This window comes from Tiliqua scincoides, chromosome 1 (genome assembly GCF_035046505.1).
Source record: "Tiliqua scincoides isolate rTilSci1 chromosome 1, rTilSci1.hap2, whole genome shotgun sequence".
NCBI classification, from domain to species: domain Eukaryota; kingdom Metazoa; phylum Chordata; class Lepidosauria; order Squamata; family Scincidae; genus Tiliqua; species Tiliqua scincoides.
The window spans coordinates 65,896,349-65,915,644 of record NC_089821.1 but is presented as its reverse complement, the minus strand read 5'-3'; the positions used below and the strand labels follow the sequence as shown (position 1 = coordinate 65,915,644).

Sequence of the window (19,296 nt, the reverse complement as noted above, 5' to 3'; positions counted from 1 at the left end):
ATATGGGCAGGAGGTCCAACCAACTGGGCAGGAGGTCTGGTCTAGAAGGTAGAGCCTCCGTTAGCCCGAAGATAACATCAGAAGGTCGCCAGTTTGAGGACACTGGCAGCTCCCTGAACAGCTGAGAATGGTGAGACCTTGAAGCAGCTGAGAAGCCGAGCTGAGTGATTCCACCTGCTCTTGGTGTGAGCAAGAAGCGTCTTGGCTGCCCTCCTTGTGAGAGATGGAGCTGCTTGTCAGCCTGCGTGGGAGAACTGGAGGCCAGAAGTGAGACCAAACCAGGAAGATCCATTCTGAAATGTTGTTGGTTCTTGAAAGAGAGAACCTCTATGTTTGTAAAAATCCCCTTGAGGGATTTAGAAACGCCTGTCTATGTAAACCGCCTTGAATAAAGTCAGAGGAGTAATCCGATGACCAGAAAGACGGTATATAAATACCTAGTTGTTGTTGTTGTTATTGTTGTTATTATTAATATTTCTAGTTAATCTATTTAACCTTGCAGACCAACCTTTGCAAACTTTCTGATATACCCTTAATACCAGCAGGCGATGCAAATAAACCTAAGAGCTATAGAAAGGAGATGCCTCATCTCTGATGTGTTAAATGGCTTGATATCCACTATCTTTAAAACTGAAACCTGGGCAGGAGATGGTTCCAGTGGATTATGTTGGATGTCATGTTTAATATTTTGTAGGAAAAAATTACCTTCATAATTGCAGCTTGAAAGAAGCTTGGGAGGACGTACGCACACTGTAGCTGAAGGGAGCTGGTGCATGTTGATGCCCTAGGAAAAATTGAAACAACCCCATACTGCACCTGCCTAGGACTGGATTTGGGCAGGGCATGTTATGTTTAGACAAGTTGCTAACAATTCCAGCTTCACTCGTCTTTTTTTTTGGGGGGGGGGGGTTTGTTTGTTTTAAATGTCTTGGGCTTTTCAGCTTATTATCTGTCCAGATACTTGGAATGGTCTGAGTGAGAAATGGGAACAATAAATATCTCCCTCCCCAGCATTGTTTGCTTCTAGGCATCACATTGCTAGTCAGCAGGAAAGATGAAAGTGCAGGGACTTAGCAACCACACTAGGTTTTTCCCCCAGCTACTTCCAGAAGTGCCTGTGCCTGAGGAGCAGGTCCTGTTGAAACATAACAGGCAAAATGGACATCTTGAGTGTTTTGTCAGCATCCCATAGGCCAGACCAGGGGTCCCCAAATTGTGCATTGTGATGTCCTAGGGGTGTTGCGAGGCACTCCCTGGAATGTCTCAGACTGCTGGCTGGCCGGCAGTGAGAATATGTGGGATGCTTCAAGCAGCAATGGGAGGCTCAGTCCAGTGGGCTGAGCTTTTTCACATGGTTTTTGCACTGGTAAAGGCCCGTCTACCACCTGAGCCTCTTATTCCCTCTTGTAGTATCCCACACAGTCTCTGAACCCAGAAGTAACTAATGATGATGTCATCACCAGTCACTTCTAGGAGTTGCAGGCTGCATTTACAGTGCGTGGGGGCATTGTGGGATGCCAAAGATTGGGAAGCATGGGCTGGATTCCCTGGGCAAATTAGCATTGCACAGTACATTAAACTACTTGTCTGGACAGTTTCCATTCCCGTACCAATTTCAAATAGCCCTACACAAACTTGGATGTGAGATGGACATCTCACCTACTCTCTCTCTCTCTCTCTCTCTCTCTCTCTCTCTTTTGGCAAGTCTGATTGTATTTCTTTAATTGGAAATAAATGCCACTGAGTTCAGTGTGGCATTCTCAAGTTAAGCCATAGTGTGTATGCCCAACGTTGCATATATGCAACAGGGACCAAATGTGTACAGCTGTGAGCGGGGCAAAAATGGGTTAAGTGTGCGTAAGATTGCAAGTTTAGGACCACACTCGATTTGATAATGGGAGATCCATGATTGAATTGGATCCTGTGTGACTCCAAAAAATGTCTTTTGCCCTGCAGTGCTGGTAGTAGCTTCAGGGGAGCAATTCAGACCAGGAAAATAGCACGTTAAAAGCATAAATCTCCACTCCTGCATGCCATGGAGTAGTTTGAATAAGTGCCCCCAAGAATTGCATTTCTTTGTAATGAAACAAAACAAAACAGGAATTTTAATTACAGATCTTGCCTTGTTGCACACTTGACTTAGTGCCATTCTTCCTTCCCTGAAAGGAAGTGCAAATGAAACCCTCCCTCTTTGCCAGAGCCTAATAAATGTGCTGTTGCTTACCCACATTGGCAGGGAATGGGATGAACTGGCAGTGGGTGGGATGGGGAAAACCCTGATAGGTCTTCAGCCTTCAGAATTATAGGCATGGTCTAACCCAGGGGTCGGCAACCTTAAACATTCAAAGAGCCATTTGGACCTGTTTTCCAGAGAAAATAAAACCTTGGGAGCCACAAAACCCTTTTGACATCTAAAATGAAGATAACACTGCATATATAGTTTTTTTTTTACCTTTATGCTCTTATAGGCCCCATTTTTATAATGTAGCCCCCACTTGTAGCTTTTAGTTAGTTTTGTCATACATTCTTGTCCTGTGTTTTCAGACGCCTGGTCAAGGGGGGGGGGATTTCTCTCTTCTTCCTGGCCACAACAATTTGCAAACAGTCTCTCTCTCTCTCTCTCTCTCTCTCTCTCTCTCATATATCCCTACTTTAATAGAATGGGGGGGGGAAGAGAGAGACTGCTAGGATGGATGCAGAAGTTTTTATAGCCTCTTCCCCCTTCCTTCCTCTTCCCCAGTCCCCCCTTGACCAGATTCTGTGGGATCCTCTTTCTCCCTTCCCAGGCATCATAAGCACATCATGCCAATCATGTACACACGTGTCCACATTCGCAGTGTGTACACCCACGCCATCCTCCCCCCCCCCCCGAACACACACTCCCCAAGTTTGATCCTTAAGCATAAGGTCTCCGGTGGGAGGCTCTGTGTGCCCAGAAAATGCCCCACGTTTGCATCAACCTCCCCTCCCTCCCTCGCTCCCCCTCATCTTTTCACGCAGGATCCTAACAGAGCCCTCTTCAGTCTTCCACCACCACCCCTCTTCCCGGCTCTGCACATCTCTACCGAGAGAGCAATGCTGAATAGCACATTTCCGAGCCAGCCACCGACATCCCTCCTCCCTTCGCGGTAGTGATTCTGCTGCTGCTGCCATCACACATGTCAATGGGGGGGGAACGCGACTGCACGGGCTCTCACCAAGGAGGGGCGATGACGCTTGGCAGTGCCCTCCCTCAGCCTGGCCACGGGGGTCCCTGCGAAGCGCCCCCTGCGCCCGCCACCAGCGGCCCACTGCAGCGCGAAGGAAGGAAGGGCGCAGGGAAGAGGTGCCCGGCTGTCTCCCGCATCTGCTCGCTGTGCGGCGCCTGCGGGGCACCTGCTCGCAGTGGGGCGCGGAGAGCAGGTCCGGGAGAGCGCCGCTGCCTCTGCCTGCCTAGGAAGGAGCTGCTGTGGGCGAGGGTGGCGCCCCGCACTCACCAGCAGACAGCGCCCGCAGCACATCGCGCCGGAGAGAGGCGCCCTCGGGGCTGGGCTGGCTGGGCGGCGGCAGGGAAGGCGCCCTGCTTCCAGCCCCTCTTGGGAGCTGCACCAGAAGGCTGAAAGAGCCGCGTGCGGCTCCAAAAACACAGGTTGCCGACCCCAGGTCTAACCAACCATAACCGTTTTTTAGACTTCTAAGGCTGCAATCCTGTGTATGCTTTCCTAGCAGTGAGCCCCATTGCCCTTAAGGAGACTTACTTCTCAGTAGCCATGCATATGATTGTGCTGTTAGTTTCAGAAATTGAAACAAGTATTTTGCAGCCTGTAAAATAAATTGGGCTTAAAAGAAAGCTGTAAACTGTTTAACTAGCATGAACTAGTTAATGCTGAATCTTTTCTGTTACTGGTATGTGAACTGGAATATATTACCTGCAATTTTCCTCTTCCTTTCCCTGCACATTTTCTTTAAAGAAGAGAGTTTGCCCTGTCTCTCATTATTGGTGTTAATGATTGAAGTAAAGGAAATTAGTTATAAACAGGGAGGAAGGGGAAAAACTCATTGCTTGCTTTTGAGTATCTGTTTAGGGCAGGGAGGAGTTTAACATGCTCAAATATTTTGTGAGCTTTGGTGGAAAAACAGCAAAATGCTTACATTGTGGAGCTGTCCTGCAGGATCTTTGGCTTCCAGGGGCTGTCTTACCTGCATGCTTTTTGCCTTGGATGAAAAAGCCCACCTCTTTTGCAGCTGAGAGCATTACGGTCTGTGCAGTAACTTTTTGACTTAATGGAAAGCAGGCTGCTGGAGGGGAGGGCTTTGTTAGCCACACCTCCGCTAGTTTCATATCTGCTCGAAAGAGAGCTGCATGCTTCCTAATTTGAGAGCTCCAGAGGACAGCTCCATGTGAATTCTTCCATTCGCTGCTCATGCTGCACAGCACATCTCCCCCCAGGGCAACACTTTTAATGGCTCGGACTGAGCTCTGCATTGGGCTCCTGCTGTTGCTGACCTGTTGCTCAACAAACGCACAGGGCTGGGGCTGGCTCTGGGGCAGTTCAGAGAAAACAACGGTCTCTGCTACGGAGGCTGCCAGTCATGAGGAGCAGACGACACAGCAACTTGCCACGCCTGAAGCTACCACCCCGAGCATCTCCCCTGAAAGCACTACACAGGAAAAAGGAAGAGTGTGGAATATATTCACCCTCAAGAGGCCAGACCTTACTGAGGACATGACCATCCCTACAGCTACACCACTGCCTGAACTTAAAGGCAGAGATGGGAATATTGCTGGAGTTGGGGCTGAGATACTGAACGTGGCGGAAGGAATCAGGAATTTGGTTCAGCTGTGGGATGAAAAGACAACTGAAGAGACAGAGGGAACCGAGGCACCGGCAACAGCTGACTCTGTGAAAGCGTCACCCGTCCCTGTTACTGATCCAGTGAGCACCCAGAACACTACTGTCGACTTCACAGGTGATGTGAAGCCCTTGCTGCAATACGGGCAGCCCGTGAACACCCAGAATGTTACTGCAAATGCCACAAGTGATGTGCAGAGCTTGCTACAGACTGTGCAGCCAGAACTTGTCCCATCAGTGGCTACACAGCCTGCTCTCCTGTGGAACAAGACTAAAGTCCTCTTAAGGAAGCCCGAGACTCCACTCCCAGGTAGTGCTTCTTTCTCATTTTCATCAGATGATCGTGGCAGCGGCGACCTGTTGGCTTTTCAAGAATCCACAGTTGCAGGGCAAGAAGGTGCTGCCACCCCAGAAAGGAGGGCCGACTGGGGAGCTTTCTCAGCAAAAGGAGGAATTTTATCCAGTGAAAATGATCTGGAGTTGCAGGAACCTCAGGCTAATAGCAGCGTGCATGTTGGAATACGATCCAAGGTGGTGGGTGCTTTAGACAACTGGCTATCTCATTATGTTAAAAATTCAAGCCACTCAGTTTCCTATGGCAATAGAACCCATCTCAGCCTTAAAAAGCATCCTTTCGCTAAGCATTCTGGGATAGCTGATGCAAATAAGAATTACTCTAGTGATTCTGTTTCTAATTCAAATGCAACTAATTTTATGGATTTCCCCCCCGCCAATAACTCTGAGTCTCTTGAGTTTCTACTAACCTACACTATGCAACATTTTAGCAATAGTAGTACAGGGCTTCCTTCCTTCTTTCCTGGATTGACTCCAACAGCTGGCCACTGTTTGCCCTTGCCAACCAAGCTGGCTTATTGCAACAACCTGGGCATGCAGCATTTTCGAGTGCCGAATTATTTGCATCATGGCAGTGAGGAGGAAATTTGGGCTGCTTTGCATGAGTGGGAGGGGCTTCTTAAATCTCGGTGTCACCGCTACTTGGAGTGGTTTTTTTGCTTGCTACTGGTACCTGGGTGTAACGCTTCTCTTCCAATAACACCACCACCATGCCGGGGATTTTGTGAGGCTCTGAAAGATCTATGTTGGATTCATTTGAAAGAGGGGCACCTTCCGATACCATGTGACTCTCTCCCAGCGGAGGATGGTGTATATTCATGTGTATTTGTTAATGTTTCAACAGGTAATGTGTAGGGCCAATAACTCTTACCATCTCTTTTTCTCTTTGTCTACCACCAGGTAAGCTCGTTCTGTGACAGATTGTGATATTTCAAACCATTGTTATCAAACCATAACACAAATGCCATTCTACAACTTTCAGGAAAGAGGGAAAAGGGCATGAAAGAAGCAGTCTTTTCTCTCTAGTCATGTGATAACCTGCATTCTTCATGGTCCAGATGCATAGCATCATCCTGATAGCCATATTTTGCAGCTTGAGTGGCCAATGGATACCTTTAGTGATAGAGGAAATCAGTGGGGAGGTATTGAGGACCACTGGGCAAGAACAGAAGGAACCATGGGCCTGGAATTCCTGCCTGCTTCTACCACACAGTATTATAGTCTGTCTGCCTGGGTCCATAGGCTAGAGGTAAAGCCACACCCAAGGCATTGGAGGAGAGGAGCTTCACTCACTGTCAGTCATCACACTTTTATTAGATGTGGTTTCATCACTTGGGAGTACTGAATATTAACGGTTTAGGAGAATTGTTATAGGGAAATCATGCCAGTCAGGATCAAATAGCTAAGGGCTTTTTTTTAAAGGCGTATGTGTGTATGAGCGAATGATTGAATTCAACAGATTTTACAAATTTGCAATGTTTTATCACAAGTGAATCCAGTTTTCAGTGTGACATGAAAGTTACATGTTACTGTCTACACCAGGAGTGTCCAAACTTTTTGTTTTTGGCAAGAGGGCCACATCATCTCTCTGACACTGTGTCGGGGGCCGGGAAAAAAAGAATTAATTTACATTTCAAATTTGAATAAATTTACATAAATGTATATATTAGAGATGGAACTTATATGAATGAGTGAAGGCCTTGCAATAGCTCAAGGCCTATAAAAGGCTTTGCACAAAGCAAGGCTAGCCTTTCCTTTGCTGCCACTGCTGCATCACAGATGTGAAACAGCAAGCAACAGCAGGTGGAGGGAGCTTTCTCCCTCCACCTCCACAGCTCACGCAAGAGGTCAAACAGTTGGCTGTCACGCTGAGAGCAGTTATATGAAACCAGCACAGGCTCCAGCAAGTCTCTGGAGGACCAGAGGTTTATTGGAGACTGGGGGCTCCCTGAGGGCCAGATTGGGAGTCCTCGAGGGCCGCAAGTGCCCCCAGGGCTGGGGCTTGGGCACCCCTGGTCTACACAGTCAGCATTTTTACAATTGGAGCTATGCGATCTTTTCCTTTTGTTTATCTCTGCTACATAAGCGAATGCTTTTCAATCCAGACATCCTAAAACCTATGTGAAAGCTCTGTTCTCCTTTTCTATGTCGTTCCCAACCTTGTAGACCAGTATCTCTCCCAGTATTTCTTTGCCTGTTCAACTGGCATTAGGAGTCTCCACGTTTTTCATATCTTGGAATTTCCCATTGTGCCCTCTCTGCAAACAGCCTAGAAAGCATGTTTCTGCAAGACTTGAATATTTCTTGGTGTCTCTGTTATCTGAGATTTCTTCTGGTGTGGAAATTATCTGTTCTCTTTTTGAATTCTAGAATTTGGGGAACATCCAGTGAAATTGCTTGGCAGTAGATTCAAAAGAAGTACATAATGCAGCACATAATTAATCAGGATATGGAATATATTACAGCAGGGTGTTATAATTGTTGTTGGCATATGTGCCTTTAAAGAGGATTAGACAGATTCATGTCAGAAAGTTCTGTCAATGGCTATTAGGAACAATAGTTAGACATAAATCTTCCATGTTCAGAAGTACTTATCTCTGGCTAGAAACAATAATTTTTGAGACGGTTAAAAGTGGCTGGAAAGAAATGTCATTTCTCATGATGAATGTAATAATTTTATTGTACCATTGTCACCTCTGGTGAAAAAAGTTTGCAAGTTATTGAGACAAGACCTGCTAAAAGTGGGACATGTGTGTACCCTATGAGCAGTGACCTTGAACTCCTTGAATATCTTGTCCTGATTTTAATTACCTGATGCTAGGGACAACATCAGTGATGGACACTATCATCACAACTTTTGTATTATCTACTGAAAGACATCACACCAGAGAGGTAGCATGGCAATTCTTATAAATCTTATTTCCTTATCATTCTCTTTTTCTTTCTTTTTTCACCCGGGGGGACGGGGGACGGGGGACAGTGACTGTGTGTATGGTATACTGATTTTCTTTCCTTCCCCTTCTCTTCCTCCTCCTCTTTATTCCAGTATTGGAGAAAAAGTAACTTACATTTCATTACAAGAAAAGCTGAATCCAGCATCAAGTGATGCAAACTTGACTGTGCTTATCATGGGGAGAGAATTATTAATTATACCTTTCTTCAGTACCTTACAGAGTGGGTCTACTAGGTGGTCTCCCATCCAAGTACTGACTGGCCCTAGACCTGCTGAGCATCAGCAAAGTTGCTGCATCATGTGCCTTCCTGCTGCTTAATCACTGGAAATTATAGTCAGCTTCACCCCACCCCTGCCACACATACCTTTTGAGAGTTCCCCAGGCTGTACCCATTTACATTCAAGACAGGAGTGGTGGGATTGATTTGGAAATCTGAGTCTTGCCTATAAAGCTTAATATAACTCAGCCAAACCTGCTTTACAGGGATTTTGTATGGCCAAACTTGAAAGAATGAAGATATAAATGTAACAAATTAAATATCCCAGTCTTTGCAGTCATAAAGGACTAGGAACTTGCTTGCTTTGAGAGAAGGACAGGAATCTGAGATGTTCTTGTGTTTACCCAAGCTCAGTTCTATGCCCAAGTGGTGCTTATACACAAAATATACATAATCTTTTATTTAGATATCTGAGAAGTCATTTGGAGCTGGTAACTTGTAAGAGGACAACTTGTAAGACCAACTTGTAAGAGGATGAGGAGAAAGGCTTTGTGATGACAGAAATGAATTAGCAGATGCATGCAAGATCTGCAAGATGCAAGTTCTGGTCGCCGCATCTCAAAAAAGACATAGTGGAAATGGAAAAGGTGCAAAAGAGAGCGACTAAGATGATTACGGGGCTGGGGCACCTTCCTTATGAGGAAAGGCTATGGCGTTTGGGCCTCTTCAGCCTAGAAAAGAGACGCCTGAGGGGAGACATGATTGAGACATACAAAATTATACAAGGGATGGACAGAGTGGATAGAGAGATGCTCTTTATACTCTCACATAACACCAGAACCAGGGGACATCCACTAAAATTGAGTGTTGGGAGAGTTAGAACAGACAAAAGAAAATATTTCTTTACTCAGCGTGTGGTTGGTCTGTGGAACTCCTTGCCACAGGATGTGGTGAGGGCATCTGGCCTGGTCGCCTTTAAAAGGGGATTGGACAAGTTTCTGGAGGAAAAATCCATTACGGGTTACAAGCCATGATGTGTGTAGGCAACCTCCTGATTTTAGAAATGGGGTATGTCAGAATGCCAGATGCAAGGGAGGGCACCAGGATGAGGTCTCTTGTTATCTGGTGCGCTCCCTGGGGCATTTGGTGGGCCGCTGTGAGATACAGGAAGCTGGACTAGATGGGCCTACGGCCTGATCCAGTGGGGCTGTTCTTATGTTCTTATGCGATAGACCAGTGGTTCCCAACCTTTTCCCAAAGGCAAGGGAGCCACTAAGTCCTTGCAGGGAAATGCTGGTGGGTGGCGATCTAGCAGTGACAGCTGTGATGGCTGTAGCGGCACTTCCAAGTTCGTGCTGCTGAAGTAAAAAACTGGTTTTGGGGACTTACCCAGTGGTGGTGGCAGGAACTCAGGTTTTGTGGTGTCTCCAGTTGCTGCTGCCAGCTAAATTTGAAACACCCCGTTTGTTTTTACTTTGGTGGTGGTGGCAGTGGCGCAAACCTGGAACTGCCATTGCTACCATCACAGCTGTCACCACCGAATCGCCACTCTCCTTAAGGGAGAATGCAGTGTTTCCGGTTGCCCTGTAGGAGGGGGTCTTGACCCCCAAGGCTGGGAACCACTGCTATAAAGACGTGATCGAAGTGGGAGGCATTTTTCCATCATACTTAACACCATACTCTCTCAATACACTAAACCTGCGGTTTTCAAACTCTCTGGGAGTTTAAAACCCGCAGTAAGTCTTTCTGGGGGTAGGGGGAGGCAGCGACGCGATCCCCAGGATCGCGTCGCTCAGGGGGCTGAAGGGACTGGGATGCACTCACCAGTCTCTGCAGCAGACGTCGCTGTGTGTGGGGAGCCCTGCGCAAGTGCCTGCAGGGAGCCCCAGGTCAGGGAAAGGGAGAATGGAGCGATCTCTGACCTGGGGAGCCCTGCAGGCGCTCATGCATGGCTCCCCACACACAGGGACGTCTGCTGCAGAGACTGGAGGGTCCACCCCAGTCCCTGCAGCCCCGTCAGAAGGGAAAGCGGAGCAATCGTGCTCCACTTCCGGTTTTGCAGAGCGGGGCGCGATCACTCCGCTTTCACTTTCCCTGACCTTGGGAGCCCTGCCAAAGGTTGCGCAGGGCTTCCCCCACCCCCGGGAGGCTGCAGGAGGCTTGGGCAAGTGCACCCAAGCCCCTGCAGCCCCCCTGAGCTGCGCGATCCTGTGGATCACGCCGCTGCCTTCCCCCTGTCTCCTGGCTTCCCCCGCCCCTTAAGGGGGCAGAGGCCAGGACCCACAGGCTGTGGCGTCATGACGCCTCAAGTTTGAATGCCACTGCACTAAACTCTCTCAGTATAATAAAGATTAAAAGGTGGTCTTGATTTTTGTTTCCTGTATAACAAAAATCTTAAAGCCAAATTTCTTTATTTCTAAAAACATTCATTATGGCAGCTCAAGGCAGCTTACAATTAATTTACAAACAAAGCACAAAACAGCAGCGCAGAAAGCACCTGTTTATCACACTGACCAGTTTTCATTTCCTTTGGTAAGTATATTCTGTCCAACCTAACTGTATTTAACATTTCTTTTGTTTGGTTAAAAAAATCTGGATCAGATATGAAGATTACCAAATAATGATCCTACCATTTTCCCCCTTCTGGCCATGTGCTGTAATGGTTAATCCAGTATGAACTTCCAGTTGTTGGGGCGGCCATACGATGCCTTCCTGCACCTCAGAAGGCCTCTGGAAGGCCTCCAAAAGGCACATCCAGTTTCAGCTGGAAACCGGAAAGGCCCAGGGAGGCCATGCAAGCCTCAGAAGGTCTCCTTCCCAGATGTAACTGGAAAAGTTTTCTGGTCTCAGCCAGGAGGTCCTGTGAGGGCTGACCCACCAATTTCATTATCTGCGGGTGTTGGTATTCACAGGGGGTCTGGGAATGGATCCTCTTTGGATACTGAGGTCCAGCTGTAATTCAGAATCCAATCTTGCGACGGTCATTTGTAACCATCACTTTCCTAGAGATTCTAACACTTATTGAAGTGCCTTCTTGCAAGGTGCTTGTAATGCCAGATATTTACAAAATTCAGACTGACACTGAAAAGTTTGCGTAGTGATTTCTTTTTAATTTAACAAGTTATCTTTTGAATAGGAATTGTTTTTAGTTGCCCATTTGTAGTCTGTAGGTATGTTGACATCCAAATGAAACAATGTCTTTGTCACATGGAAGTATTTCAATTGAAATTATGCTAGGGCAATCCTGAGTTTATTTTTCAATAGTGTACTTCAGTCTTTGAAGTGTATTTGAGAAAGTAGGGAGGAAAGAAAATACAGAAATTGCCTTGCTGGATTAGAGTAGGGTTTGTCTAGTCCAGGGGTCTCCAAATCCCGGCCCAGGAGCCAGATGCGGCCTGTGGCAAGCCTCAGTCCAGCCTGCAGCCAACCTCTTGTCCCCTGAAAGCCTCTGGCCCACTCAACTGAACATGACCAGAACTGTGCTCTGATTGTGTCTGGAGGGTGTTCTGAGGGCCAGAGAGGTGGAATGAATGATCCCATTCATTTATTCACTCATCTAAGTTCCATCTTTTATTTATTTATTTAAATTTTATATTTAAATTTTTTCTCCAGCTCTCAACACTTCGCCAGATATTTGATGCAGCCCTGTGGCCAAAAGGTTTGGAGACCCCCAGTCTAGTCCAACATTTGGTTACTAGCAATAGCCAGCCACATTCCTCGCAAGCAGGGTATAATGGGTATAGTGCCACTGATCATGGAGGCTTCATTTATCTATAGCTAATAAGTGGCAGTAGATCTAGCATTCATAATTTTGTCTGATGTAAGAAATATCTGAAGACCTAAGTTTTTATATTGTCCAGATTGTCTGGCACAAAACTGACATACTTATGTGGGAGTTTCAAGGCATTTTGTCCAAAAGCATGTTTCAAGACAAATTCCTGACTAATCTGACATAATAGAGACTCATGTTTTGGCCATGTTTCCCTGCTTCCCTTCACAAGACTTTAAAGCTGTGCATAGGGCTGATTGCAGCATCACTTCCTCCTAACTTTCAGATTGGGAATGAATAGTAAGGGAGGATTCATTGCCCCCCCCCCCCCAATAGCAACCTAAGTTACATCGCCTCTTATTGAATCAAGTGGAAAAGGTACATTGAATTTCATGTGCCTTGGGGCCACTTGTGATACTGGTATGCTTTTAAGAGTTACATCTGTGCCTTAATGTGAAATGCAGTTGCACTCTGCATTTTATTTATCTCCCGTGTTTATTAGGGATCCAGAAGTTATCCCCTGAGCTCTTGAAAATAGATATATTATTTTCCTTTGAGATAGATACAGGGTTCCTTTGAAAATAGATACATTATACACTGGACAAGTTGCTACTTCACATTTGCAAGTGCTATGTAGTGCTGGTCTGATTTGTGAGAATATTCCACTATCTTGTCAACTGTGTGCATGCAACTTTTTCTTTACTAGAATAAACTCTTCTTTCATGGAGGAGTTAAATTGTTTGCTTTTACACCAGGCCACGCTTTTATTTCTTTCAGACAGGTAAGGAAAGCCTCCCTGTCATTACTTTTTATAGTTCTGTTATTCTGGGAGCATTTATCAAGGGAGTCACCCTCTTGTGCTGCAGGGTCAGGAAGATCCATGAGTGTATCCTTGAATGTGTTAATGCATTGCTCTCTTTTATGGGAATTTGTTACATAGAGAATGAAGCAACATGCAGGATACCATTCCTGAAGGTAGTATCTACAAACCTGTACATGAGTGTCCAAACTGTTTTGCTCCATTGTCTGTTCTCAGACTGACCCATTCAATTCAAGGTAACCTGAATTGTTTGCTTGATAGATTAAAACTTCCAGAAAAGGCAAGTACTTGGTAGGAGAAAGGTGTTTTTGTGTGTGTTTTAAATGGAGGCAACATGTTTCTGAGAAAGCTTAAGGTTGAACTGCATACAAACTGAGTGGTACTTTTACAGAATTAGACCATATAAGAGTCTTTCAAGAAAAACGCACACTGACATTTCAGGTCTGTTTTGCTTGACCGTCAAGTGGTTGTTCAATGTATAGCCAAGGCTCTATTCAAGCAGCAACTGTTACCCTGCACATGCCTGATCTCGTCTGATCTCGGAAGCTAAGCAGGGTCAGGCCTGGTTAGTATTTGGATAGGAGACCACCTGGGAATACCGGGTGCTGTAGGCTTATACCATAGTCTTTTGAGACTGAAGGTTACCAACCATGCTCTATTCAAATTAACAGCATACAGAGGACTAAGCCCTGGAAATGGAAGTCCTGGGTGCATTGGAACTTTACAGGGGTAGTGTCAGGTTAAACCATGTTGACTGTGGCAAAGGACCCCTACCCATCAGAGAGCTGACCTGACAAAGCTGACCTCTGAACTTGGTGGTTGAAGTAGTACTCAGTGCACCAACATGGAGGACCCAGTACTGCCTTTGGACCCCCAGCAACCAGACAAAGACTCCTACGTTGTCACTTTTAGATCAGACTTACAAATAAGTGTTCAAATGGTGGCACCCATTCCTGCTTATCTTCCCCTTTCTCTTGTCCTTGCAGCCCCCAACTAGTTTTTGTGTTCCATTATGCAGTTAGTTCAGGCTCATGTTCTAGACTAGGGTAGCAGTGGTTATGGAGCTGTGTATGCAATAACTATAGCACTCTGTGATGTAGCACGCTGTGCAGGTGCTCGGTGCCACCGCTATGTTAAGAACATAAGAACAGCCCCCCAGGATCAGGCCATAGGCCCATCTAGTCCAGCTTCCTGTATCTCACAGCGGCCCACCAAATGCCCCAGGGAGCACACCAGATAACAAGAGACCTCATTCTGGTGCCCTCCCCTGCATCTGGCATTCTGACATAACCCATTTCTAAAATCAGGAGGTTGCACATACATATCATGGCTTGTAACCCACGATGGACTTTTCCTCCAGAAATTTGTCCAATCCTCTTTTAAAGGCATCCAGGCCAGATGCCAGGACTGCCATGTTGTGTTGTCCAGAACTGCCATGCAGTGCTGTGAACTCTCTGCTGGTGGTATTACTTTCTGTGGGTAGTCCAGTAGTGCATATAGAACAAAAAAAGTCTTGTGAGGGCACCAGGCAACACCATGTATGTTCTAGAGTCTTCTGAATTAATTGTGATTGCAGAAAGCTCTATAATTCTCCTCTCCTTCTATTTCCTTTTCCTTTTTCTTCTAGTTATAGAAGAGCTGTTTGTCTCTTTGGAAGACAGGGTTTTTTTTTGTGTTTTAAAAATGGCACTTTCATTGTTTGGTATAGCTCTTTAAAACTCTGATTGGTTTGAACCTCTTTTAAGGACCTAAGTTTCACAAGAAAATGCACTTCTTGGTCATAATTTTTTTTTAGGTTGTCAATAACCTGTGCCCTCAAGGGCCTGGGCATACGCCTTCGTTTGAATGTGTTCCTGAATGTTTTGCCCTGCAGGTATGTATTGGTTGGTTCCTGGCACGAGTTCAGTCTTGGGAAAGTTCACCCAAAACAAAAAGAAATGCAAGCTCCAGAAATGCAAGGGAGGATCCAGTCTCCCTATGATCTCAACTATTCTCTTTCAGCCTGAATCTCTTTTTGCATTAAAGGTCTGACAAGTTCTCCACTCAGCCATTCTCTCTACTTGCTGAGTTGCTTCTCTGGCTTCTGTCACCATCAGCTTTTAAATCTGGGAGAGGCTGGTGGGCTGGTGGCGTGCTGCTTTTTCCAGCAAAAGGAAAGGTTACTGCAGCTGAGTGTGCAGCCTCTCCCAGTCTTGAAGGCCAAAAGCGCCTACACAGCCTCATGCTATAAAGAGCACAGCAGGGATATCCTGGCTGCTTTTTCTGACTCTAAAGAGCCAGGAGAGGCAGTTAGGATTGCTTTGTGGGAACTTTTCCAGCTTTGCGCTATAAGTCAGCAGTTCATTGGTTTAATCCCTAGCTTTTGTTTGCACACAGACAATCTGTAATAAGGCAAATGGAGACAGTAGTCGTGTCCACCACACGTTTCTAACAATTTCTGACAACTTATTTTGATGGTTTCCCTATTAAAATCAATGGGACTGCTCATGATCAAACAGATTGGCTGTGCTTGATAGAGCTCGATGCTCCTTGGTTCTGAAGATGCAAGTGAGTCCTAACAGGCCTGTGGGGTTCCCAGCCCAACACTCCAGCAGCAAAATATGCATTTGTGCCATTCTCTGAAAGTGGCAATATATTCTGGTTCCTCTATATGAAGATTCTCAAAAACGTACACACACTTTGTTGTGTTTTCTTAGCTGATTTTGTGTACATTGACCTTCGTTTGCAAAACGAAGTTATACCATTTTGTGTTTCTCTTCAGAGGTTTTTCGGGCACCCATGGAGTGCTATCATGTTCGTAGCTTCATTGTTCTCGTTTTCTTCCTCTTCAATGATAAAAATACATTAATGAGAAATGGAGTAGTGATGTCAGCAAGAGAATGGGGTGCTTTTTACAAAAGTTCTCTTTGTCTTAAATTGAGGAGGGGTTTTTCTCTATTCTTTCTCATTTGTCATATAAATGAAGACTATCAAGGGTTAATTGCTGCTCAGTGCCTTAAAGTGCAATCATTGGCTATTACTCCACTTTGTTCTGATTTGTACTGTTTTGTACTGTGACAAAATGTTTAGTTTTTGTTTGTGGATCAATATTTTCCAAAGGTTGCTGGCTTGGGTCAAAATGGACTTTGTGAAGTTTGAGTTCATTTTAGTGCATGGAGAGAGCATGTTTTGGTCTGTGCCAGGGGTCTCCAAACTTTTTGACCAGACGGACGCATCAAATATCTGGCACGGTGTAGAGGGCCAGAAAAAAATTTAAATATAAAATGTATATAAATAAATTAGAGATTGAACTTAGATGAGTGAATAAATGAATGAATAGGCTCATTCATTCAACCTCTCTGGCCCTTAGAACACCCTCCAGATGCAACCAGAGCATAGCTCCAATCATGTTCGGCCAAGTGGGCCAGAGCCTTTCAGGGGACAGGAAGCTGGCCGTGGGCCAGATAGGGGCTTGCAGTGGGCCGCATCTGTCCCCTGGGCTAGGGTTTGGAGACCTCTGGTCTATGCTGTACTTTGGCAATGATAATAAGGGATGGAGCAGAAGTGGAGGGAACGTTTTCATTAAAGCCCTTGATGGTGAAATGAAGAAAAGGTTGATTTTCTCCCCTTCTTGTTCTATTTCTGGATGCTTATGTAGGAGCAACTATCTTACAGTTTGGTTCAAGCCCAGGAATTGTACAGTCCCTGTCCAGAGAGTTTGAAGCTACATTCAGTAAGACTGAAAAGTGGTCAGGAATTACAATGAATAGTGGTAGTGACTGGCCGACTGGGGGAGGAGTCAAAGATGGTAGAAGAACAGGTAATTGAGAACTAGTATGGTATAGTGGTTGGAGTGTCAGGGTAGGACCCAGGTTCAAATTCCCATTCAGCCGTGAAACTTACTGGGAGACCTTGAGCCTCTCTCACCCTAACCTCTCTTACAGGATTCTTGTGAGGATGAAATGGGGGAATCATATATACTGCTCTCAAATCCTTGGAGGAAGGGTGGAGAAAATTGAATAAAGAAATACTAAGGGCTTATTCTTACATTTCATATTCAAGAATGCATACTGGAGTACAAAATACAGGTGAAACCTGTTTATCCGCAAATTTTACATCTGGCTTTTCCAACGAACCTGCATTGAGCCAGACTCTGCTCACCTGAGCCGTCCAAAGGGGACCGGAGCTGTACCCTGGTCCCATCCAGAGGGCTTTCTGAAGCCCGGAGAGGCAGCACATATCTGTCTGCTGCCTCTGTGGGCTTCAGAATGGCTCATAATGCTGAAAAAGCTACTTCCTTAGAAACCGGGAATGACATTTTTATGCCTTTTAAGGCCCGGGGAAGCTTCCTCCAGAGGCTTCTCTTTGGAGAGCTTTAGGAGGGTGAAGATTGCATATTTCATTATCCGCAATTGTCAGTATCAGTGAAGGGTCCGAGAATGGTTCCCCGGCAGATACCCAGGCCCTACCTGTACATGAATACTTTATCAACTGAGAAGGTGTTTGTTTGTTAAATAGGTAAGAGTAAAACTTGGGTACCTGTTCACATGCATTTTAAAGCGAGAAGTACCAAAATATATGTACATTTGTCAGGGCTGTTCCAAGACCTCCTGGCACTGGAGGCAACCCCCCTCCTTTACCAGGCAGTGTGCCAGCTGCTGCTACTTCTCCCACTTCCTGGATGGGAAAAGAAGAGGAGAAAGATACAGAAGAAGAAGTGTGAAGGAGAGGAAAGTGGGGGCTAGAGAGTCTTCAGCACCCTAGCTTACAACTCTTCTACACCCTGTCAGATCAGAATGGCACAGGTACAACAATAGCATTGACAGACAAATATGAAGAGAAGAGACAACAGATGAGCTCCATCCAAACAGAGCAAGAAGGAGGGGTGTGAAGTATGGCAAAGGAGGAGATATATTCAGAGGCTCACAGGTATTGCTTTAGGATTAGAACTAGAAGTTTCAAGTATGTCAGGGGCCTTAAAATTGTTCCCCCCATAGTTCAAGCCCTTATTGTTTGCGTATGACACAGAATTCATATATTAAAAACTTGTGTTCCCCTTGTGTTCCTCTTTTATATGACGCACAACATTTTGGCTTCAGTATTTTCAACTGACTGTGGTTTGGAATAAAACCATATTAAGTGGAACTTCTCTGTATCTCAAGGGAGCACAAAATACAGAAAAAGAGGAGGGAGGCAGCTGTCTTTCATTAGTCTTTTGCCCCACTCACAACGTGGGAGAAATTAGACTCGTCTGAAATACATTCATGTTAACATGTGAGTGGGGACAGTCCTAGGCAGATTCTGTGGATGTCGGCTTTCCTGGTCTATTTCCCCACTTATCTTGATGATGAATGTTGACAGTTGCTTTTGGTTGGCTGTAGAGATTCTTGTGTAAGTTTTTGTAGGTTCACAATATTCATTTGGGAATATCATGTAAATGTTCACAACATTCATTAATAGTACCTTCATTGGCCACAGTGAGGAATATCCTCCAGGTCCCTTAACTGGGAGACTAGCAGAGTGGGTAAACAGGTTCCATTCCCCGGACCTTAACACAGGCCCACAACTATTACAAGTGCCACTGCACAGCCCATGCAGACCCCTGACAGATGGGGAGCCGGTGGATCCTTAAGCACCTATCCCACATGTACTACAGGCTTTGGATGCGCTGAAGCAGTGTACGGGCTTAAGAGTATAACCTGAGAGTTGCTGGTTCAAATCTCAACTCAGCCATGAATTGACCTTCCTAAATGTGAAGATAATTGGCTGGAGAGTTTTTGTACTGCTTGCTCTTTGTATCTTAACGTTCAAAGTCAGCCAGGACTATATCTGAAGAGTTTGTCTAGTTCAGGAAGAACTATCTCCGCCTGATTCTCCTTACGCTCAGCCCAAGTTCCACCCATGCCACAGGCAATTCCATAGAGCTGTGCTCACCCCCAGTGCTATATAAAGCGTGCTTGTCCAGATACCCTCCTCATGGATTTTTTTTACCTCTGTCCCTTCTTCTCCCGGCAGCACAAAGCTTGCCTAATTCAAGGCCCCTCCTGGCTTTTCCCATCCTCCCTGAACTCCACAAATTCCCTTACCACTACCTCCTATGTCTCCTTCATTATAGAATGAGCACCTATTTCTTCTGATCTCTAGAACAGCAACGACTCTATACAACCTTTCTATACATTTTCTCTTCAGAGAACCTTTTTAGTAACTGCTCTTTCACCCACCCAGTTCCCATATTTTTCTCTAGGGAGTATTATAGTGTTTCCTTTAGTTTAGCTGGGAAGTGTCCCATGCCCTTTTGTCTTGGCAAAAATTCCATTATCTACAAATTCATTAAGCAAGCCAATTGTATCCTGTTTTCTGAATCTAGGGCA

The 19,296-nt window shown here is 45.6% G+C and overlaps 1 protein-coding gene and 1 pseudogene across 3 annotated transcripts in view; both read left to right on the top strand.

Moving 5' to 3' along the window:
* The window catches only part of COL18A1 (collagen type XVIII alpha 1 chain), a 204,718-nt gene that overhangs the window by 104,345 nt on the left and 81,077 nt on the right, over positions 1-19,296 (top strand). For 2 of the 3 annotated variants that reach the window (XM_066611319.1, XM_066611317.1), the window contains exon 1: positions 4,443-5,142. The exons of the other annotated variant lie outside the window; for it this stretch is intronic. In XM_066611319.1, the coding sequence (XP_066467416.1) occupies positions 4,443-5,142 (700 nt within the window). Of the gene's footprint in view, positions 1-4,442; positions 5,143-19,296 lie in introns of those variants that run through there. 3 annotated transcript variants of the gene reach the window in all.
* Positions 13,441-13,560, top strand: LOC136637648 (5S ribosomal RNA; annotated as a pseudogene).